The 24,869-nt window shown below is 38.6% G+C and overlaps 1 protein-coding gene across 1 annotated transcript in view; it reads right to left on the bottom strand.

Annotated features, from left to right (window-relative positions):
- Positions 1–24,869, bottom strand: part of PTPRN2 (protein tyrosine phosphatase receptor type N2) — a gene marked incomplete at both ends in the record, with an annotated part of 667,311 nt that overhangs the window by 68,936 nt on the left and 573,506 nt on the right. The window contains one exon of the mRNA XM_082310546.1: positions 14,597–14,791. Within this exon, the coding sequence (XP_082166672.1) occupies positions 14,597–14,791 (195 nt within the window). The remainder of the gene's footprint in view (positions 1–14,596; positions 14,792–24,869) is intronic.

The raw sequence follows: 24,869 nt of genomic DNA, 5'->3' as shown, positions 1-24,869 counted from the left end.
CAAGACATGCCAAACTAAATAATAAAAATTTAAAAGGTGAATTAGCCAAAATCAGTTTCCAGGCTTTCTGTACTTCTTATGGTAGATTTCACATTAAAAATCTTAAATAATCCTTTAAATAAAGGAAGACTGTTATTTCAGAAAATGGGGGGGCTAGACCTCTGAGCCAAATACTGCCATTTTACAGCATGGGATATGTTGTGACATTTCTTAAAAACAAAAATAAATCCAAACCAAAAAAACCCCAAACCTCTCCATTAAAGACAACTCTGCGGTATAGGAACTGACGCCAAGGTTAGTGTCAGTTGAATTTGTCAACTGAGACATTTTGGGAAGCGCTTCTGGTAGCTTTGTTAAAAAGCAAAAGTGCAAGCTACACAGCTGAATAAAAAAGTAGCAAAAAAACTGCAAAAAAAATACAAATCAAGTCTTTCAACTCTTTGTGATAAATATTGACACCCAATTCCATTCTCACAGGAAATTGCTATTTTCTTCTTACACGTTAAACCTGTTTTTCAGAAGATCCCTTCTTCTTACTTTAATTTTTTTACTAATGGCTTGAACATCATACCAAAATCCAAGACATATTTGTGATTCATTTATATGTCTGCTAATTTTGTTGTATGTCTGAAATGAAAACTTTAAAAATATATTACTACACACTAATTACCTAGCTGAAAATACAAAACCAAATTCCCTGCCTTCTTCCTCTCTAAGCCCAGCTAACTCAATTAAGCATCTAAATTTGGGTTCCCGGTTGGGTACTGTATTTGCAAATTTAGATTTTAATGAATTAAAGTCTGTGCTTCTTTTCAGAGCACTTGTACAGTCATCTTCATTTACTATATATAAAAATTACCAAGAGATAAATATAGAATTCTGAAAATGTCATGTTTAAAAATAATCTTCTCTTCAAGCGTGGTCAAGTTCTTCAGAGATAATGAGACTAGGAAAACCCAGGCAACCATGACCAAGTACATCAAAGTGATACAGCACATGATGTGATTTATAGATAGTCTGGAAAATTATGCCTCTGCTAGACAGTGGCCATCTTGAGGGTAGAAAGGAAAATATTATTTCTACAGACATAACAACCTTGCTAGAGCAAAGGGATATGCAGTAATACTCTTACTCCTCTTCTTAAATATGTGAATAAAAGTGAAAAGGTGCTTCTCCAGCAGCAGATCATGACTTATAAAGGAAAACCCCTCTGCTTTTCAGTGTTTTTTTTTCTTTTTTTTTGGGGGGGGGAGTGGGGAGGAAGATGTCAAAATTGATAGTGAGAATCTGTACACAAACACACACAGAGGTTTGTGTGAAAATTGAGAATATGCAATACGAAATCCAAGAAGTCTTGCAATCCCCGCTACACCCACAGCCTAGCAGCAGAATATGCATAAGCACAAGTGAACATACAGTCACCTGTGAGAAAAAGCAGGGAAAGCACAGAGTGGATAATCAGCCTTTTCCTTAGAAAACTTCCGTAACAGCCAGAGACAAGAAACTTCAAACTCCGTAAACATCTCCAGTGGTCAAATCCTAGCACTCAAGACCATTTTGGAACCACATCCCAGACCTAGGATGCAGCGAAGTAACCCAATTAGAATTACTGCCAGTGAGGACAGTAAGCAGTGAAGAAACTCTTTTTCCACAGAATTACTTTCAGGACTTAATGGAGACGACTGTGGGAGAAGACATGCCTGACTTCTGCTCTGTCCCTTCCATGTCACACTCACAGCCACAGCCGAACCAACATGCAGCAGGAGACTGAGCAATGCTGGCCATGAGAAAGATGCAGCTGGCATCTACCCAGCTCCCGAATCTACAGGAAGTGTCCTATTTTTTAGGTAACCTTTTATCTATGCTCCATGGGATTTTCAGCTGAAGTTGGCCTACCTCAGTGATTCTCAAATTCTCAAGTATTTTTCTCATGAAAGCATTCGAAAAGGATTGTGAAGTGATGGTAGAAAAGCTTTAGAAGTGCATAAGCTGAAGACATCCTACCTACTCCTGGGACTCTTGGGTTTCCATGGAAGCCAGTAAGGGATAACACTTTAACGAAGTTTGAGACACCGGTCTAATCCACAGACGAGAATATTTGAAGTGACAGAGAGCAAAATAAGAACAAGGGAAAGACAATGTGAAAGAGGACAGAAAAAGAAGCCAAGAACAGACTGTAGAGGTGAACAAAGAAGTGAAATGATGAAAGAAGGCACTGTACTGCAAAGAAAGAAAATCAGAAAAACAAAAACCAGAACACAGGAAATTAAGAAAATGCTATGGAAAGAAGCAAATTTTGGTCATAACTGATAACTATTAACATTTCCTTGTGTGCTGTTTCTTTTCCTTGAAGCACTTCCCTTCACATCCTGAACCAAGGAGAAAACATTGAGACAATGACAGTAGTAGTTTTGATAGACAGTACAAGTACTGCTTACTGCTAAACAGAAGGAAAAAGCAAAATAAAGAACCTAAAACTCAGTGCATGTGTGCATGTGCATGGCTAAGGATCTAGAAGACTGGGAATATATTCTTGAAAAAAACTCTTATCAATTCAAGAGAGACCCAAAAAATGAGTAGATGGCATGCTTTTCCATCATAGAGGTAACTAACTGTAGACTGCACATCCTCAGTTTGGTTTTCACAAGCTTTTCCAATGTGTTTTTAATATCTTTCAGCCAGCTCTCCCAATATGGAATAGTTTTCTCCTAGATAATGAGGCCAAAACTAAACTCGTAGAATCAAGTCTGACAAACCCAGGTGCAGAACTGCTTTGTACTTTCATGTTATACTTTCATGTCTTAGAAAAGACTAATGAGGGACAAAAAAGGGCAAAAATATTACCCTTCGATATGATCTTTTTTCTATTAAAGCCAATATGATTAGTTGTGAGAGCAGAGCACTGGGACAGCAGAGAATGGGGGTCTACTCCTTGCTCTGATTCTGACCTTAAGGTTAGTCTTGGTTAAGACAGTTCCTTGTCTGTGCCTGAGCTTCCTAGACTAAAAAGACAGAATAATGATATTGACCTTTAAAAAGAGCTTTGAACCTACTGATCAAAAATGCTATGTAAGAGTTGGTTTATTATTATTTTGGTTACTGAAGTGAGTTGAAAGGTTCCCTGTGACTTTAATCAACATTTCTTATATCAGGCCCCAGAATCCTACCTGCATGACAAAGTTTCTCAAAATTCAGTTCTGAGGGTACCCATATGGTAAGTCAAAGGCTGGTGCATACCCTCAGATACTGCAGAGTTTTCTTGACTCTACCAGAACTTTAAATGACACAAAAGTAATTTCTGGACTTCCAGTAGAAATAATGTATTAGGCACCACTAGTATATTCACTACTTTAATAGTAATTAGACACTATTATAATGCTTTTGGTCAAACTGGTCTAATGCAAACAAAGACACCAATAGGTGAAAGGAGGCAATGAGGAAAGAAGAAAGTGCTTTTCTCAGGCAGGTATCACACATGCCCACTATGAGCCAGTACTGCCCTGGGGTTTTTATGTTCCTGCTTCTGTGTGGTTGCTGTGGTTAATCAACCCAACTCTTCTGGGTGCCTTCCTGCTAAAGCAGTAGGTAAGTATCTGCATCAGAAATACTCCTGCATCTAGAAAAGCTTTGGTTTTGGATCCTGCATTAGCTTCATCCTTGACAAATTCCACCTCTTAACCACACCTGCCTACCACACTGGCATGGTGACTGTCTCTTCCTGTTGTGGTCTACATGGGTTGTTACGATTCTTACAGATTAAGAAGAACTCTTGATGTCTTTGACCTAACACATAATTATAACATATACAAAACATTTTTTTATAATGAAACTGCTTCTTCAGGTATTGTTACTGCATGCTATTTAACAACTGCTATGTTTAAGCTAAAAACCCTTTGATTTTGCCTGATGAATGAAGCAAACATACAGTCTATGGCACTTTCTGCTACATCACCGCTCTGTCTGCAAGACTGTTGCAAAGGAACATTTGTAGGACTATAGATACAGGATCAGTTCTGTAACCTATAATTTCCTGAGTGAACCCAATGAAGTTCCCACAGGTCCACACAGAGGTGAAGCTTAGAGTAATCTCATGGTAGAGCAGGTACACGGGGGTCTGTTGTGTTGATGGTATCTTTATACAAAGTCCATCTACTCATGCAAATAATGTCTTAATCAAAGCATTTAAATGATCTCTATCTATTCTGCTAGTAAGATTTGTGACTGGCAAAGACATGTGGCATCTCTTACATTAGCTTTTTTCTATAATGGGACACGGGCAAATTAATAGTGTTCTTTAACATACACGTCCTCTAGTACTTAGGTGGCTGAGACCACTGCAAATTAAATTTTGTAAACCACCACTGCTTTGCTTTTCACCATTTATGTCACTATATATTCACAATTTCCTCATCCTGAGGAGTGAAAACAGCCTTGTCAGCTTCATTTGTACACTCCTGTAAGAGACGAAAATTGCAAATATTGCAAGGAAAAGTTTTAAAATTTAAAATGCCAAGCAGTTTTTCATTAACACTTAAAAGGCATGTATATTATATCTCTGCTCACAAATATTTATTTATACTTATATGAGGATTCCATTGCTGTACATGGTATTTGTACACAAGCATACATGTGGGTATAAAGCACCTACCACTGAATACTCACCTTAAGGTACATGACACTAATAAAAATGTACGAAAACTTAAAATATACCACCATTTAAAGGAGTAAGGAGGCCTATCTAAATATGAAGTAACATTGTTACCAAAGATAATTATAGGCTTTTTCTGTGTCATAAAAATATCACCAAGATCTAGGGCCCAATTCTGACAGGGCTCCCACCTGCTAATCAGTCATGTGCAGATACAGCCTTGGGTGCAATTTCAGTTCTCAGATTTTTCTGCTGTAGCTTTTTTCCGTTGTTATCTCAGTAGACATCTTCACTTTGGTAAGATGGATATTGAACTACCGTCCTGCTACACATTCCAGGAATACGCACACAGCAAGCAGCTCGGCGGCAGCTCACACATGAACAGCCTTAGCTCCCATAAAATATTCATTCATTTAAAAAATATTTGCACCCTGCTGTCAAACTTAGACAAATTCATACTGAGCTTCAGAAAATAGCTGTTTTAATGGTAAATGATGTTCCAGAAACCTCTTTCAGGCTAAACACTCTCGTCAAAATTATTTTAATAAGAAAGATTAACAATTTCAACATTAGCTGCTAATCCCCTTTCATTTGAAACTGTGCTGATAAAATTCTTTGCTTGTCATTCAAATAGTAAGTAATAATTATAGATTTGGGGCCTCCATCTCTTGCTTCATTAATAGTAAATTGCATGGAAGTCTGAAGCATAAAGTCAGCTTTGATACATCTCAAAATGCAATTTCCATAGCTTTCCTTAGCTATGTACAATTAATTACAGAGTTAATAAGGGGAATATGTTAATGAAAGGGAAATTATTCACTCAGACCACCTGGTCTTATCAAATTTCTTTAATATGTTTCCTTCTTTCTGTGAATTTGGATGACAGCAAAACACAAATCATGGTGTGCACTGCTAGTCCTTCAGTATTTTTATTTGCAACCAGCTATAGTCCACTTAAATTAAATATGAAAAGAATGTAAGAACTAGCCAGTACTAAATAACTGACTGTATTTGTTTTCTCAAGTTCAGTACCTTTTTAATTTTAAAACAAAAATGTCTAAACAACTTTATAATTACCAGACTCTCTTCAATGCTCAGAGTATAATGTATCCAATAAGCAGACATTGTCATTTTTTGTTTATTTTCTTTAAAAAAATGTGTTGCATGTGCACATATTTAATAAAAGAAGTACAGAAACGTGCTTCAATTCACTACACACTGACAGCTACTAGACCTTAGTTGCTATGTGCAGTAGGGTTACTGGACGTTCATGGGAATATTTTAGATTGTACAAACAGCCCAGTCAGGAGGAGGCAAACCTTCACATAAGTCATCTTAAAAATAACGCAGTTGTGATACAAAGTCAGAGAAATATTTTTTAAAGACACATCAAATCCAGAAACCAACCGTCTTCAACAGACTTTAATGGATTTACTACTAACCAGACTCAGGACAGAAACATTTCAGGACCTGGACGCCAGCCCTCATAGTCATTCCAAAAAGAAAAGGGCAGAGAATAATTTCCAGAGCAATAACAGGTCATGCTTGAAGGAGGTGATGCTTGTGAGCAGTTTGTCACCCCTCCCTTCGATTCTTAGTTCAGTGCAATGGTACAGCAAGCAGCCAGAAACAAGAGGCAACTCGTAATTTTCCCCAGCTATGAACAGGGTTTTTCTGGCCAGCTGGGCAACCTAAAGCAGCATTAGCACACAAGTTTAGGACAAGAGGATGAGGGAGACATGACAGCATTGAGGGAGAGCTACCAACCAGAAAACATAAAACGATATTACTCTAGTCTGAAACAAAAGAAGAGTTATACAAAAGAGAGAAATTCATAGCAAAAGTACTTATTTTATAAAGGCATGCTGGGGGGGGGGGGGGGGGGTGGACGGACGGAGGGTTTGGAATATTTGAAGGTAGCAGACTTTCACATTATCTGGTTTTGACCCAAAAGTAACACGGTCCTCCTTTATGGAACAGCAAATACTATGTCATCCACAAGCAAACTTCACAGATTATTTTTATGTTTATCTCCTTATTTAAAAATGTTTCCACAGCTGTGTCGTGGGTGCATATGCAAAATTTGATCATCACAGGAGCATTTTGTCTGTGTCCTACACATTAAATTTTCCAAATACCATGCAAATTCTGATACCTTACTCACAAAACACTGCCAAGTTAAGGCCTAATCCCAGAAAGAGTTGCAGAAAGCAAAGCACACATTTTTTTTATCATGCCCTGAAGATAAGAATAAACAGACTTTGTTGAATCAATGGAGGGATTAAGCTGCCTTCATTGCCAGTAGCATCTTAACCAGAGCACTTCCAATAACTTCTGCTGGCATAGCCCACGTGAAGAGAAGGAGCTCTCCAAAACACCACTGGAGTTCTCCTGGGTATCTTAAACTGCAACTGGTATAACAGTGCAAAACCACAGTACCAGTATGATGTCCCCTCTTTGTAAGTACTATCAAGCAAGACCCAGTTTCATTCTGAACTGTTACGTGTTTTCAGAAGTTCTGAAGTTGTAGTCCCATTTACCACACATCACATCATCTGATCTTAAGTGGTACACCATGTCTTGCAACCTGCGTGAGCCATTTCTTTATTCCACGGTGAGTCAAAACTCACCTTCTCATGTCTGAACTCTGCCACGAGCTCAGAAATACTCTATAACATGTATTATCATCTTGGGCCTCCTGCCAGAGAAGTCTTCCTGAACCACCCTCTTTCTAGTATCCTTCTCCTTCTAAATAGGCATTTCCACCTGTTAGATCCATAATCTAATTAACTGCTATATCTGCTACAATGAGTTATCAACGACTTAATGCATTATGTTCGCATGCACAATAGGACAAATACAGCAAAGAGCACTTCATTACTGAGGATACATTTGGAGCCAAAAGACAAGACCAGTAGCCTCCTGGATGAGTGTTTATCTCTGGTTTCTGCCACTAATGAGGCTTAATGAGACTCTCAGAAGCAGCTGAGGACCCAGTAACATCCCTTGTCTTCAATCTGAAGTATCAAAACCCAGATCTCTTTCATTAAATGATGTCCTAGCATCTCTTGCTACTTGCTGTAACTGGTACTTATTATTTTGCCTTGACATTACCTGGATGTTCTCTAGAAATGGAAAAAAGCTGGGAGAAATAGAAAAAAGTTCAGATAGCCATCAAGTTTTGTTTCAGCCATGGCAATGATCCTTTCTTTTTACTTTATGTACATAGTTGCATAAGCTAGTTTTGTGTCATATATTTCTCCCAATGTAACGCTTTTAAAATTAGTACTCTAGAATATTAATAGAAATGTTTTCTTCATCTTTCTACTAAAAGCCTTAGGGAATGATATAAGGTGGCTAAAAGTGTTCAACCAAAGCAGCTTAAACAAAGCTGGAATAAAGACCTCACAGTCAAGCGACAGACCAAGATGTAGTCACAGAAATTTGGCGAGTTATTTCTAATCATGAATACATTTGGGGAAAACAACCGACAGGGAAGAATTTAGGGAAAAAAAAAGATTTTGAAATTAATTTCATACCGTGTTCAAGAGGAATGTTTTTCTTGATTTAATACTGACTCTGTAATTGTCGTTATTTCCTAAGGCCCATTCAACAAGATTAATGTAGAAAAAGGGAGGCAACTGAACATGAAACAAATAAAAATGGAAGAATCAAAGGGTAACCTGTTCATGAATATTTTTTCTGAGTTTTATTGATGAAATCTATGTAGTACATACATCCATTTATTAGATTTATGGCTCTATTAGTAGAGCTGCTTTCATATGCAACGAGGTTTTTTGCACTTTTCTTTACAGCTTTTCTTTGTTCCTGTATCTCAAGTTCTGGCTTTAAACAAACAGAGGCAAATGATTCAGAGTAACTTAAACATTTAGGGAAGAAAAAAAAAACTAAAATGAAGGGATAAATGCCATTTCATCAGCAGAAGATCTTTCAGGAAGCAACCAGCTCCACTTGTCCCTAAAAGCAAGACAACTTAGGGAGAGAGGGGTAAAGATTTTCCCATCCACAGTATTTATGTCTTTTTGGGATATTGACTATCTTGTCACTGAGTAACGCGATACACAACAGCCTTTTCCCTTGTCACTCCTCTTGTCTGACTGTTCGTGATGAAATGGCCTTTAGGGCCAAAGCCTTCTTGGGACTTACATTTTGTGAGACTCCTATAACTATTTATACTGGCATAGTTGAAAGTTGGGATTTAGATCCACTTAGCACATGTGTAAGGAGTTTATGCTTTTAGCTAAACTTTGCCACTGACTTTTCCCTTCCCATGTGAGGGAGGATTTTTCCTTTGTTTTCTCAGTTGTAAGCTTTTTTTTAAACAGTATTTCTATTCTTGAAATTCATAAGGAACTAAAGAGAAATTAATGGTGGTAGAAATGGTGGAAAAAGAAAAAAAATTTTAAAACCCACTAAATAATCAAATACACTATAATTGTGACAAAGACCTTGTTTTCCGTACCTGCAGTCCTCACCTTTGTCCCTGCTACCATCAATCACTTCTGCGGCACGTGTCCCTGGGCAGTGCACTGCACTCGCATGCCGTGCATCACGCTCCTTCGCTCAGGACATGTTTTGTGTGTATATGGATTAAGCTCAAGGTGGAAAGTACAGCTGCATCTAGCACAGTTGCTATTGGTCCTCACACACTGGAGTTTCTCTGTTTATTTAGAAAAGTGTGTTTTTGAGCCTCATGCTTTTATTGGAGCTTTAAGAATAAAATCAAGGGATTTCAGCAAAATGTGGTGCAGGATTTAACAAATATTTTTTTCTTGTTGGAAAGTATCTTCTATCACACAATCCCCCACTCTTCCGCATTCAATTAAAAGAAAATCTATAGCAGCTACCCCATAGAGTTCATTTCAAACAGAGTTTATTTTAAAAAATGAGAGTGAGGGAAAATCGCTTAGAAACCATCAAAAAGTTACTATGCAGAGACTACAGGATACCAATGTTATCAAAATACCCAGATTCAACCTTGGAAACTATTCCCTGCTTGTTACCCTTCTCAGTCCCACAGCAACCCTGCCACTGATTCAGCATCAAAACTAAATTGGATGCAAAATTCAGCATCTTGGGTTTGACTGCTTTCCCAGCAGCAGGTCGCTGTCCCACGTGCCCCTAGTTCAGATTGTATCCCAGAAGGTGCTCACAGGTTCTCAGAGGTGGGACACAACCTGTCCCAGAACCTTCTTTTGACACAAAGTTCTCATATGAGGCCATCCTCCACTTCTCTATGGGAAAGGTCCTTTTGATTTTGCAGGCGAATTGCCAAAGACAAGGGGATCAAGTGGACTTACACCTCCTACATGCGAGGCCCTAGATTTTAGTCTCTAGTTCATTTGCTCCCACTGCCTTGTTCAGCCCAGTTATGAAAGTTTCTTCTCGTTCTCAAAAGTACAGTATGCACAAACTATCACAGACTATTATTATTTCCAATACACACAGCAGTTTTATACCCTCAGGGAGAAGAAGTTTCAGACTCCCAGCTTAAACAAGTACTGAAGAGGACCTTTTTGAAATTCACACTTTCTGAAATTCTAATTTATGTATAATGCTCCAAATTTTGCACGTCTGTCTTCACAAGGAAAAAAAACCCCAAAAACACAGAAAATCACTTCTGCTTCTGCAAATTCCCTCTCATATACGGTATTCAGATAACAGCCTCAAAATGTTATCATCAGAAGCATACGCTCCCTTCTTGCAGTACTGTTCTTCATTTAAAAACTCATAAAAGATTATAATTATTTTAACCAAACAAGCGTGGCAATATACAAAGCAGATGTGGGATCCAATCTACCTAACTTACGTGCTAAACTTGTGCTTCAGCATGAACAAAAGGTGCTCCTTCACCTAAGCGACAGACGTCAACGGGATGGTGCAAGCACAACAGGAGGCCTCCCAAGAGAAATCCGCTCTCTGCCTAATTGTCTGGAGACCTTCATAGCCACCCACTCACTTCACCAATGAGAAGGGAAGTTTATGGACTCAAGTCAACAACACCACTTCATTAAGTGCCTAAAATGTAGGTATAAGTTAGGAGTCCAAGTCAGGGAGACTAAATCTCTCCTGGACACCTTCAAACCCCCCCTGGTTCTCTTGCTGGACTGCAAAGGGAAGCGTTGCACTTTATTAGGACTTCTCTTGACACTTGAAATATAGATGTACATATGTGAATGAAGCGGATGGAAATCTGCTTCTGAGTTCCTACTCTTTTCCTTGCTGTGACCTTCCTAAAAACAATTGTTTTCTTGCAAAACCAACGGTGACCGAAATGAGGGCACTTCTTTGTTGTTGCTCATGCTGAAACCAGCCAGTCAGCGCCACAAATATGACTGCATAAAACATGCTCCTCTAATTACACTTTCCAAAGTGCTTGGATCTTTTAGAAAGACAGAAGCAAAAAGTGCCATATGGGCCATCCTCCTGCTATAAATGTGAGGAAAAAGAACGTGAAAAAGGAAAAAAAGCTCTGAATGTTGTTATCGCTGTCCTTCTGGGCCTCCTGAGTCCTCCCTGCTTCCTCCTGCCAAGAGTACAAACTACCTCATGCTACTGTCAGCAGTGCAGAGACATTGTTGTTGCTGTACAGGAAAGTGGCAGAAATGCAGGCTTTTTCTCTTTGAAAGGCTGGTTTCAGTCTAAGTGAGGGGACTGCCCCACAGCCACATGGGCTTGGAAGATTCTTGATTTCTCCACACCTTGAGTGCTATAAACAATGGGCTAACCGCAAGTAGCCAGTCCTCCAAGAAAACAGTACCTGTGGCCAACCACAAATGCCAATAAAACCAAAGCTGAGGTGGCTTGGATATCACTTCAGGTACAACCTGCTAGCATTTTCCAGCAAATTAAACAGCTTTACAGAAATGTTTCTGACCAACGCTACCTCTGAGCAATATTACACCGAGTCATTCAGCAGTCGCAGACACATTTCTTCTAAGCTTCTTTCATTGAAGATTTATTCTGTTTATAAATCAAAATAAAATATTTCCTGGTGCTGCTTTATACAGTAAGCCATTGTTTTATTTTCTCTGGGGAGGTCCTGGCACCTATGAACAATAAAGACTGAGGAGCCCCAGCTCAGCTAACTGCTACTTTGCTGCACACTGTGGAGCTGAAAAACACATTTACAGACCTGTAAGTGCATTTACCCTACAAAGCAGATGGTATTTGCCATTCTTACTAGGCCCCTTGTTAATATTTCTTGCTGCTTTTTTAGGCACTGAGATATTTTTCACGGAAAATATCTACAAAATTTAAAAGATAAGAGGATTGTGGCAGCAGGAAATGGGAAGAACTGGAAAACTTCTTGTATTAAATAGTATAAAAGTTGTGAAGTGGCCCCTCCTTCTCCTCCACTTGCAGCTGCAGGGCAAGGGGAGGAAACGCTCACCTCCAGCGAGCCTCTTCTGTTGCCGAAGTCCAACAAGCCACAGCATCTCCAGAGGGAGAGAAATTCAGGCAAACAAGGTATTGCAGATATGTGCATTTATTTTTGAGCAAAACATAAATTGGGTCAGCTCTCCGGTTTCAGCGTGACCCACGGTGACACAAAACACAAGCGTTTCTGATCAAGTCCAATCATCTGCTTCAGTGCTGTAGCTGAGCGATGCTGATCTTCCCATGTAAACCTAACCTAGCTTCGCCTTCAGCAAATCTTGAATTTACAGTTTAACTACTTCCCATAAGTAAACATCCCACTGCCTGCCTGACCCTGCTATTAGGCTTGCCCTGATATCCAGGCTAAATGCATCCTTTGGATTCTAACCCATATTTTCTTCCTAATTGTATCATCTGCATCCATTAAGAACAATTTTTCCCCATCCTGTATTTCAAAGCACATAGGCAGACTCCCCTGAATCACTGATTTTTGTTTGCTCAGTTTAGACTAAACAAATTACCTATTTTTACTCTCTCTGTGTGGTTCGTACTCTCAAGACACTACAGCATTTCTTTTACCCTTCTTTGAACCCTCACCATCTAAGGTATAACATATGCTGTTAGATAGCTAACATATGTATGAGTTCATCTGGGGTTAAACAGGATTGACTGAATTATGGACACTGAACACCATAACAGTGATCTTGATCAATCTGACTATTTTTTAAAGTTTATTTATTGCCATATGAAGACAATTCTTTCTTGCAATTTTGCAGAATTTCCCAGAGCCAGAATAAGTGGTTCCCATATGCAATTTTCTTTCCTTTAAGCTTAACTTTGTGATTTTTTATTTTTCCCAATAATATAACTGAAAACAATTTTGCTCAATTTAAAGTAGTTGAAACTGTTTGAAAATGTTAAATGCATATTTCCATCTACATAGGAAATTTTGCTCTTATTTCCACACAAATATATTGCCTTAGAAATTTATGACAGGAATTTGTACTTATTTTGAGGTTGGGCAATTGGAGATGTTCTTTTTTCCCCAAAGCATTTTAGTTAACTATGAAAGGAAATCAAGTGAATTTTAATTCTGGTTATGCAAAAGTGGGACAGTAAAAACTGTAATAAATTATTTTCTGTCATGGGAGCAACCCTTCCAAACTGTACTTGTATACCAGATTTTAACATAATACTTAATTAACTCCTTTTTGCGGGGGAATAGGCAGAGGCATGGGAAGAAGTATTTACTCAGGATGACATACGTTGATGAAGCATCTGGTTTACAATCCTGCCCTGCTTTTGCTCAGTTTTATAGCTGACCTGATCGAGGCTGAAGGAGGTCAGTAACTGGGCTGAGGTCAAATTAGCTCTTTGGGTTTTGCCTGCCTTCATTCCTCTCTCCATTGTGTGAGGTGGCTTATAAGAACTTGAAAAATATCTGAGAAGATAGTACTTTCAAATATAAGTCCAGAAAAAGAGAGAAAGAAGTTGAAAAAATGTGACCCAAAAGTGTGGCATGATGGAGAGAAGTTTTCGTCTGAGAGACCGCACTGGTGTGTCTTCTCAGTGGTGCGTAAATAAATCAACAGGGAAGTTTCCAAAAGCACAGCAACACTACCAACTGGACAGGGTGCTTACTTTAGATCAACCATACTAATAAATAGCAGAAATCAAATACAGAAAGCAAAATAACACCTGACTCATCATCTTCACCATCACCTAACAACTTCTCAGCTAATTTCAAAGCACTCTACAAAGACAGCAAATATTTAAAGAAGGAGGAAAATAAGGCACAAAAAGTGGGGGATTACTCTACAGCTCTCCCAGCAGGAAGATAACAGAGAGACAGAAACAAGCTGCTGCCAGTCCCAGTGATTGGACTCTGACTCTTACATCCACACAGATCTTCAAGTGTCCATCTTCTACACTGACACTGGTCGCAAGTCGTGTTTGGAAGTAACCCAAGTTTTCCAATGCGGACTCCATCAGTAGAATGTATTTGGATCATTCCAAACATAGAAGAGATCCAAGGACAATAAAATTCAGGCAAGGCTCAAAATTCAGATCCCTTTTCTTTTGTAAGGGTAATGGAAAACAAATTGCTCCATATCACTAATATTCTGTTGCCTTCTCAGCTCAGATACCTCCGCACACTAAAGACACATGAGAAAAAGCAGCAAGCTGATCAGAAATTTAGCAGTTTTCTTCAGTTGTCCAAGCTGAGGTAAACATAAATTAATAGGACAAAAGGACAACAGAGGGCTTATCTTTTTTAAAGCAAGCACTCAAACAATTCGTATGTCCAAGATAAAAGAATGTTCCCCAGAGAGGAAAAAACCCGAAATAATGAAAAAGAAATGGAAATAAAAATCCCTTTACTTTTAATTATACAAAGATAAGATTACCAACAAAGCTCAGGAATTTTTTTTTTTACCTGTGAAAATACAGCTTCCCTTTCTTTAAAAGTTCTCTCTTTCCAAAAGCTGAGCAGGTACCTTAAATTCTGATGAAATTTCTCGTGCCGTGAAGACAAAAACGCCTTACCAAGATCATGTGACCGGTGGAGATGTCCATGTTGGACTGGACTGGCTCCTCACACCAGGACGATGTGCTGCTCCGGGCCGAGGGGCTGGGAATGGGCCCATCGCTAAATTGTGAAGAAACGCTATTTATTCGAGAAGCATGCAGGGGCTCCGGACGATCAGATGTTTTCACTGCCATGCGCTGACGGCATAGCTCCTAGAGAGAGAAAGAGGAAGAAACAACCTACGGTTAAGAGTAATTACAGGATACAGTCTACGAAAGCCATATGATTTACAATATGTTTCTAGGGCTGGAAGTGTTTTCCCCCTCACTGCCATGATTTTTGGGAGGCTGTCTGTTCTGTTAGGCACATCTACAAAGAAATACTCAATGAAATTATTATACAATGACTACCCTAACCTTTCAAAAGTGTAATTATGACTGCACGCATATCTCCTTTTAGATAACCAAAAATAATATTTTAGAGCTTGTCTTCTCGAACAGATAGCCTTTTTTCCCCCTAACACCGCCCGGCGTTCTGTGAAGCCACTTTTGAACTGCACAACCTCCTGAAGTTAATGGGGTTGCACGGGAGTAATTGAGAGCGCTGCTTGGCCCTGGATATGCAAACTCAGCAAGCTCAAGGCAACTGAATTGATGTGCTCTCCAGTATAAATCCTAGTTGATAGATGCCTCGTTTCTCTTCATTAAAATAGCAAACTCACAACACTTCCTCCCTGATGTGGGGCAGAGAGGATGAAGAATGACATTAACGAAGAATAAAAGCAGAAATCTGTCATTGCATTGTTTAAGCAGCTTTGGCAAAGAAACAAAATTCAAGCTATCACACATGCTAATGCAAGCCACGTTAAAACACCGCAACAGATCGTACTGGGAATACATATTTTCAGTTGCATAGAATGCATAGAATTCAGATGCATAGAATTCACGCAAAAATACAGAATTCTGGTTAGGTAACAGAAAATCCTGCTGGTAAAACCAACTCCTTGCAGTGTAAAATTCTGACCCTAATGGGATAAACAGACCCACAGTTACACCGTCATTGTTATAATGCTTTTAGAATCAGTTATGTGTGGTGAAATCCCAGACAGTATAATAAAATTATCATTTTTTAACATATGTCTATTGTCCATGAGAGATACTTGGCTGCCTGTGGCGCACAGCAAGACCGGCTAGTCCATAGTATCTGGACATATTGCACACGCGGTGTGGTTACACATTTGTCTCAGATTACTCATTCTGCACAGATGAGTACTAAGAGCACAGTCTCTTGCCTCAGGCTAACAAAATAATACAGTCTGAAGAATTCATACTGTTGAAATGCCATGGCTTCTGTTTCCTTATTCATTGATAATACAGTTGCAGCCCAAGTACCATCAGTAGGATGATCTGAAAACCTCCATATATCAAAAGCAATAAAATCTTCTTTTCAGACAGGAGTTAGAAATATAACTTTAAGACTATGGTTTTTTTTTTTTAACCTTGCAAACTTCAGGACACTGAAGAGGGATCCTAATCCATTCAGTAGCAAACATGCAAACAAACCAACTGAAACCATTATATTGAGTCTCCTCTTGCCACCACATGGCAATCATTAAAGACCCCTCCAAACATTTTCTTCTACCAAAGCTTCTGTTCGACTTGCCATTAGAGATGCTTATGTGGAATTTTACTATTTTATGGTGTGTAATACATTTTATACGTGTGTGTGTGTGTGTATATATATATATATATGCGTGCATGCACACTGAGGCAAAATTCATATCATAAATAAACAGGATCTATTTTGTTGTCTATTACAAACATACGGTCAACAGAAGTTTGGGAAGCACAGATTACTCCTTTTATGTGGTGTCAGTTGTTGGAATAACTGTACAGACTGTCCCAAGTGAAACTGCTACCTGACTCCATCACTGCATTTTGTGTATTTATTAATTTCACCCATGCCATGTAAAAACTTTAAAAATTTTTAGAAAAAGCAGGGTTTTTTCCATACTTGACTAGAATGTTTTCTGTCACTTGATACCTTTGTTACTTCCTACTGACCTTAACAGGAAAAATATTAGGAAAAAAATTAAACTGCAAAAATATTTTGAAATTGAGTCACATATATTAGTGTTAGGTAGGTCAGTTAAACTATCAGTATCAAAACCAACACTTTTCAATAAAGGAAAAAATGTTATTGTATTTCTTTTTTTTTAAATATAGGGACAAAGAAAAAAATCCCTCCTTCTCCTTTTCTCTGAAGGGTCATACACATCATAAGAAAAGATAGCAATAGTCCAAAATGGCTATTACCAACCTCAGAACGACCTTGCGGTAGTGTAATTTCAAATCCCTGCTTTTAGCAGATTTTGGGAAAAGTATAACAGTGCGGAAACTTTTTAGACAGAAAAATAAATCTACAGAAAACCAAAAGCTGTTCAGATGTTTAGATATCAGCCGTTCTCAGAGCAAATGGTTTATTGGACTAGGCAAAAGTATAGTAAGTAAAGGTATAAAAATATGTAGTCTATCATATAACTGCTAAAAGGATGTGTCTTCTGGCTAGCATGCCATGTGGCGTAGATACAAATTTATTATATTCTAATAGACATCCTGCCACTTGACTCACCCCAACTCTGTGCTAACAATAGCATTTGTACTCAAACAGGATCTTTGTTTTTAAGTTGATCTGTTCCTGCTGCTCATATCCTGCCTCAAGTCATAATCCTCTGCTTTTACAAGTGGTTGCTGTGGAAAGGATTATAGACCTCTGCTAACAAAAAAGAATCGGGATCAAGTGAACTCTAAGAAATTAATATACCATTTTTACACAAATGATAATGACAAAAGAAGCAATACTATAGCCAACTGGTTCTAGAGTAGATTAACCTCCAACTAAAAAGAACGTTTTGGACATAAAGTATTTAATATGTTACTAAGAAATGTTTTAAAACTAAGTTTAACATGTTCATGGTCCTCATGAAAGAAGGTGAAGTAGAGAAACACAAATATAAATAAGTTTAATATAAAAAAAAGTAACCTGATCTCAAATATTAACGTATTTCTTTCCTGACATATATAGAACCAAAACAATTATTCCCAGAACTGCTGTAACTGTCAAATACCTTAAACAAAGCAACCACGTCACTGCACACCGCCATAAAAAATGTTTAATGTAAACAGGAAGGTCAAATCATAGTTGCAGCAAAAATACTACTGAATTTCTTGATTGGTGTTTTAAATCTCCAAGACAATGGGTTTTCCCCTGCCTGTAAACAGAAGTTTTTTGTTTGAATTTATTTCCAGATTGGTCTAATGGCCCTTGACAGCTCTTCCTTCCCCCACTCCCAGCCAGCCCAGCCCAGGCTGAAGAACCTGCCCCATCCCCATGTGCACATCAACAGTCTCAGGACACCTACAGCCTCTGCTTCTTCAAAGCCACCTCTCTGTTAGCCCAACCATTTCAGCTCCCGGCTGGGTTTTCAGCCTAGCGCTGCAGGGATAACACAGTTAACACCACCACGTATAAAAGCTTTGATGTGTGGGGTGTTTTGGGGAGCCAAATGGGTTCCTGCAGGACATATGGACTAGGGAGGTCCAGCTCAGAGCAGGGAAATGTCTAAATGTGGGATCTGGGTTTGCTTCATCCTTGAGATGGTCAGCAATGTCCCCTTCCTATGGAAGGCACTGGGAATAGCGGGGTCTCAATGTCTGGGGTGTTTCACACCAGGTGCTCTCAGAGAAACACCATCCCATGGCACTTACAGAGGTGGCATCACTGCGCAAGCGCGCAAAGCCCTAGATGTTAAGACCCTCATTAATATGATATCTGCTACTTGCACTCTTCTCTGCACGCTCAGGTATGCTCTTCCCCGCTCTCCAAAATCTTTACTCTCATAAGCATTTAGCAAATCAGCCATCTACCAAACTACAATTAGAATTTAAATTTGACTGAAATGTCAAAGCTGCAAACTGTGAGAATGACACAAGCTTTATTTCTGTATCGTCTCAGCACGTACACCATTAAAAATATTTTCTAAGAATGAATTCAATTTACTGCTGCACTTCTATATTTAGTCGAGTGGCTGAGGCTATTTCTGCTGTACTGCGACTCAGTAATGTCTAGCCGTTGTTTGTGTATAGTTTGACTGCCATTCTTCATTTAAAAACATCATTTACACCTAAAAAAGCAATCATAATGCATACAATGAAATATGAAGAAATGATCCTCCTGACCCTTCGGGCTATGATGTAATGGATGGGTTGGACATAAACATTTATTTAAAAGGTAATTTGAAGTTTATGACATTATTTCCCATCACATGGGAATTGCTATCATACTGAGGCACTTACTCTGTTTTTTATTTCCCAACATTTATTATCAAACTTATGTGGTGGTCACATGCAGTATATAATGGAAAAGTAATATCGCTGTGTGACAAAAGCTGCCATAACCAAGATAAATATTCTGTAAATAATGTCCAGTTAAATGAGTTCAAAGTACAGTACAATGATCATCTGTAGAGAGCTTTTTATTTGAGATATAATTGATAACCTTAAACAAACCATGAACAGTATTCTCAGAAAACGCCTGGACCTCTTCCAGTGAGGTTTTAAAGTGTTCCTAATATTTGGTTGTCATCACAGAGTCAGGGAGAAGCACAAAGCAACAATTATTTCCTCAGGTACAACAAAGGAATTTTCAAATCCATACAGTCCATTTGTGAATGAACTGCACTGCGGCATAAATGTAGTTTATCCCCATTTAAAGAAGGGCATTAAGAGACTTGTTGCGCCTAATGGACAACTCACATGGATGGAGAGCCAGCCTTACCACTATGTTTTGTTAGATGGGTCTCTGAACTTGAAGAGATGAGTAAGAAACTCTCCTCTCAACCAAGGAGGCATCAAGTCTGTTCAGAAATGAACCCCACAGATACCTGTCCAGGTCTGGTTTAGAGATGCAACCTGCTTACCACCAGAAGTGTTAGGCCACCTCTTCTGGATGTCCCCAGCCAGTGACAGCAGTGGCATTTGCTGCCGCTTGGCTTTGTGATGCACAGCAGCCATTGGCGTCACAGAAGGGCAAGACAGCAAATGATAATTTGGAGAAATTTTTATCTTCCATCAAGTTCAACTAATACAGTAGGTATCTGGAAAATCCATTAAGACCACATAGTTCACTAAAATGTTTGGTTTTGGAGACAAATCTATGTATACAACCTGGTAAGGACTAAGAGTATAGGCAAGCATGGAACTAAAACCAGCTGGAATCGAGGCTTGAATGGTCAATATTGAGTCTTTTTCCTTGTTTTATTTGCAAAAATGGAATTTGAAAACCTCAGGGTGGCACGTTACAGGCAGGAGACCTGACCTGAGCATCCCAGTTAAGAGATGGTCAATGTGCACCTCGGCTTTCCACTCATTACTCTTAAAGATCAGCCACTCCACCTCAAAGCTGCCTCTACTGAGGATGTTGCTGTTTATTAAAATATACCTACTTAATGCGAATGCACTATGAAATATCTTCAGGTAGTCCCGAGTCCAGCCACCGACCACGGCACGTGAATCATTCTCATCTATCTGGGTACCCGGTGAATTATAAATGAAGTTGTTCAGTCCAAAGTAAATGAAAATAACTTCATATCTAAAATACTGCTCTTCTTCCCCAGTCACATTCACCTCAGATCTGCTTAACAGGAGCCTGGGATCTGAGGGAAATTCTGACTTTCCAGTTTATTTAGAAAAAGAAATATAATTTCATTACTATATACTAATGAAAAGAATATATTTTTGTAACTGACCCCCAAATTTACATAATTCCAAAAATAAAGTCCAGGAAATAGGCCTAACATTTCCACACTTTTAAAAAGCTTTTGCTTAACAAATTCAAATGGAAATCACCTGAGCTAGTCCAGAAACAAGTGTGGCACAATTATTTTGAGAATTAACAAAATGTAAGAGACAATAAACCTTTCCATGGTATAATTATTAAGAAAATGCAAAGACATTAGACACAGAAATTACTGTTTATTAAAAGTGATAGCTGAGTGTACACCAAGCCCTTTCAATGTGACCTGCCTAATATTCTATCAGAAACAAATCTGCTTAAGTAGGCATGATCACAATAGCACTGTGTTCATTTTACATGTGAAACAAAATTGATTTGTAGAAATTTTAAATTAAAAATGCTGACTATTAATTCTAAAGGATTCAAGGCTATACTTTGTAACAAAATATATAATGAAAACTAAGAATATATGTAACCTTTTATATGCTAGGTATGGAAGAATAAGATCTTTAAAAATGCTTTTCTTCTCAGTTTTAATACATTTAATTAAATAGTAGCCTTACTTTCCTTTAAATAAAGGAGGCATTAGTCACAGGATGAGCTGAGGTCTGCACGTACAGCATGGATTTAACTGTTCTGCTATGGATGCAGTCATAACACGGGGAGATTTAAAAAATGAAAAAAATACGGTAAGCTCATTTTTTAAAACAAATGAATCTAGGACTACAAACATCATTATTCTCTAACTAGATTTGCTTAGTGTTACTACAGGGTGAAGCTAAAGTCATTTGGCTGCCTTTGTTTTGCTTTTGCATACTTAATATGTTTGCAGGTGTTATAAATTTAACTTTAACTTATTTACTGTGTTTGTAGCTTTGGGGATAATTACAGCTTTATTACCATTTATTTTTGAGTTATTGAAACATACTTTCAAGCTTTAGTTTCATTTTAACATACTTTTTGTTCAGGAGTAAAAGAGCTGTTTACATACGTGGAATATTTGTACGTATATTTTCTATCCTTGCCAGAGAAGGCAACTACCGAGATCAGTGTTCCTTCAGAAAACGAAGAAAGGGAGATACTGGAAAAATGTTTGAGAGTAATATTTTGAGAGACACAGCATCAAACGTATCATTACATATCCATACTTTGTACAATTCATATTTATCTAGACTTGTATGTGATAGATCTTGGGAGGGGAAAAAAAAAAGAAGAAAGTAAAATGTATTTATTTGATTGTCAATACAGCCTTAGTCTGTCCAGTTCAGTTTACTATCTGCCTTCTCGTACTGCACCAGCCTCTGTGTATCTGAATATAACTCTGAGTCTCGGTGTAGGGGTTTTGCTTGCTTTGGTTTTTAAACAACCTAGAAGGCAGGGCTTCTGTTTTCTCTTTGCAGTCAAACACAGGCTTGAGACTCGTTTTCCTAACAAAACCACAATTTTGATTATGGTCTGTGAAATTAAAAATTTCAATTATTTTAGCATTGCCAGTGTTTACTGGTGGTGACTCATGAAATTACGATTCCCTTTTCTTCATGTACACAAAGAAAGTAGAAGCCATGCAGGAGGGGAAAGGCAACGAAAACATGTCTATCTTTATATGGAAAATGCCTCTTCCTTTATTTGTATTTATTTGGTTTATTCCCTCTCTTTAAATTCAAGCATTTGCACAGTCTTATCCTACCAAATAAAACAAACAAAAAGCCATCGTGGTCCTGTACACATCTCCAGAAGTCCAGCAGATGTGAAAATTTCTGGCTTGCACAGAACCAAAGACACTGACTATGCAATACAGCTTAAGGAAATATTTTTACTTTAATTCTTTCAGTAACCTTGCACCAGTGAGGTAGACATCTAAATAGCTCAGAAGCTCCTGAAGGAGGGAGAGGCCTTTTACATGGCTCGTGTCGCCAAGGAAGACGTGACAGCATAGGTCTAATGACATTTCCCTGAAATAATGGTAGTGTGTTTTCCCTGCTATCCATGTCAGGAAAGCACAGGCATCTTTGGGGATAATACTGCTTTCCAGAGGACCAGTGAAATTTGAAGACCATGTTTAGGTTACTTTACTGGGGATTTTCTTCCTATACAAAAATACAAGAGACTACTCTAACTGGGACTGTGTAAGTGCGTATGACTGTTTATATCCTTGATTTCTAAAAGAGGGAAGAATTTTATGAAAGAGATGCCTGACTTAACATGACTGCAGTACACTGGACTTCACAGATAGAAGATATACAAAGAAAGTTCATGTTTCTTTAAACTGATTTGAACTGGTGTGGTCATAATGACATCATGGTGGTTTCTCTCAGGATTTAAAGAGACTACCTGGATGCCTCCAAGGGAACCAGGGACTATTTCTAATAGGAAAGACCTGCAAACTGTAGACCTGAAGTCACCTGAGATCTACTGGTGTAAAAGCACCCAGTTTTTTTCTCAGGGTGTCCCTGACAGTGTCTGAGCATTACTGGTCTTGCAATTCAGACATTACTGGTCTTGCAATTCAGACAACTGTAATTCTGGAAGCAGCGGGATATGAGATTGACCTACCTGGAAAAAAAAAAAAAAGAAAAAAAAAGAAAAAAAAAAAAGGAGAAAAAAACCCCACATTTTTTTGGTGGTTTCAACCAATGCTGGTTTCTAAACTGCATTTCCCAGTTTTCAGCTGTGGTTGCACGTAGCGTTTTACAAGTATATGGTAAATATAAAGCTGGGAGAGGAAATATTTCTTAAGAAGTAACTAGACAGAGAAAAATAATGTGTAAAACAAACTTCACCTTTTCCATGTTTTGTTCATCTTAACTAACTCAAATACATGCTCATGAGGGCACAGCTGCTTCTTAATATGAATTTGCACAGTAAATTCACTGCTAGCACAGCGAGAGCCATACAGCACAGTATGGGTTACAAATAAACCGTAGTAACAATTGAATTAACCTGAAAGGCCATGCAGAACCATGTGCAAATTCATCATGTATTTTGACTTTGCCTAACCCACCCAAAGCCCAACCAGCTTCCAGCAGATGCCAGCGCTCTAAAAGATAACTGCCACAAATGTTTCCTTTTCCACTACCAGCGTTTATAGCTGCCTGGGGCCCAAAGCAGGCAAAAAATGCAGTCCCAAGCCAGCTGTAGTTTCTCAGGAAAGATATACATTAAGGCTGTGTAGTCCATTATTTTATTGCCCTGCAGGACTAAAAATGGGAGATCATTTCTGCTAGAAATAAGAATTCCCAGCTCGCCAGCGGGACTCAGCATGCACTCCTACCTCAGAAAAAAACAAACATATAGCCACAAGTTTATGCCTAAAAAAGTTATTTTACCCCATTGCAAAGATTATTATTGCTTCTCCTTAAGACTGTGTAACTGCATTCATGGTAACAGAGGTACTAAAAACGGTCAGAGAAATACAAAAAGAAGTCACAAAAACTTCTAAAAACCTCAAATACTTTTTTTCACAGAAGGTGGCTATACACGTAACAAGTTGCTGGGATGACAAAGTATTTGTCAAGGACGGCCATCAGCAACAAAGTTTTTTTCATAACATCATCTGTCATAACAGTTGAAATTGCCAGTCATTACCCTCTCCTGATTTGAAAACTGAAGACATTGCTTTCCACCCATTCCCCACTGAAAATAAAAATGAAATCGCTCTTTTAACTCTGCTAGGAAGAACAAATGCAAATTTTGTGAATGAGGAAACAGTGTAAAAAAAAAAAAAAAAAAGGATCTGTAAAGCACAAAGCTGCTAGTAAGTCAGAGCAAGCTATTATGAGCAGAAAACTTGATAATACAGAGAAACTCTCCTAAACTACAGAAAAAATAGTACCTATGAGTTCCATCATGTCTCTGAGAACAGACACACACACGAAAGTCTTCAAGGATTAAAAATATTCGTCAAGATTCTACACATTCATTTTATCAGTGTTACGGGAGATACTGGAAAAACTGAGAGGCTTTTTATATTCAGCACTTGATGGTCAGAGAAACAGGGAGACTTCATATTTTGGAGAAAGCAGCAGCAACAGCAAAAATGCATGCTTCTCTTGGGCTCTCCCCTGCCTCTCTGTACAACTTTGCTCTCAACCAGATCACGGTCGTGCCCTGGCACTGCCCGCCCGGAGGAGAGCTGCAGACCTCCCTGCAATCCCTGACCTGCCCTGTGGCACCACTTACAATAAATACCCTGCAGCAGCAAGAAGGAGTTAATGTGTGTGTTTGCTTTCAAAGAAAAGAACCTCCTTGGCCATTACTGCGGCTCCTGGGTTTCCCTTTGCCAACTCACGCAAGCACAGGCGTTGTAAATGCCACCCCAGACCACCACCAGGCACCAATTTGTCTGCAAGAAGCACCATGGGAGCAGCGCCCGAGAACACATACAAGGTAGGCACATTCCTAAAGCGGTCACATCTTAATTTTGGCTTATCTTAAGACCTGGGGCAGGAATTTACAGACATCTTCTAAAACATCATCAGCTATTTTATTGCCTAGAAT

Source organism: Platalea leucorodia, assembly GCF_965183815.1.
Source record: "Platalea leucorodia genome assembly, chromosome: 1".
In the NCBI taxonomy this organism is placed as follows: Eukaryota; Metazoa; Chordata; class Aves; order Pelecaniformes; family Threskiornithidae; genus Platalea; species Platalea leucorodia.
The sequence above is the reverse complement of the archived record's forward strand: the minus strand, read 5'-3'. Positions and strand labels throughout refer to the sequence as shown.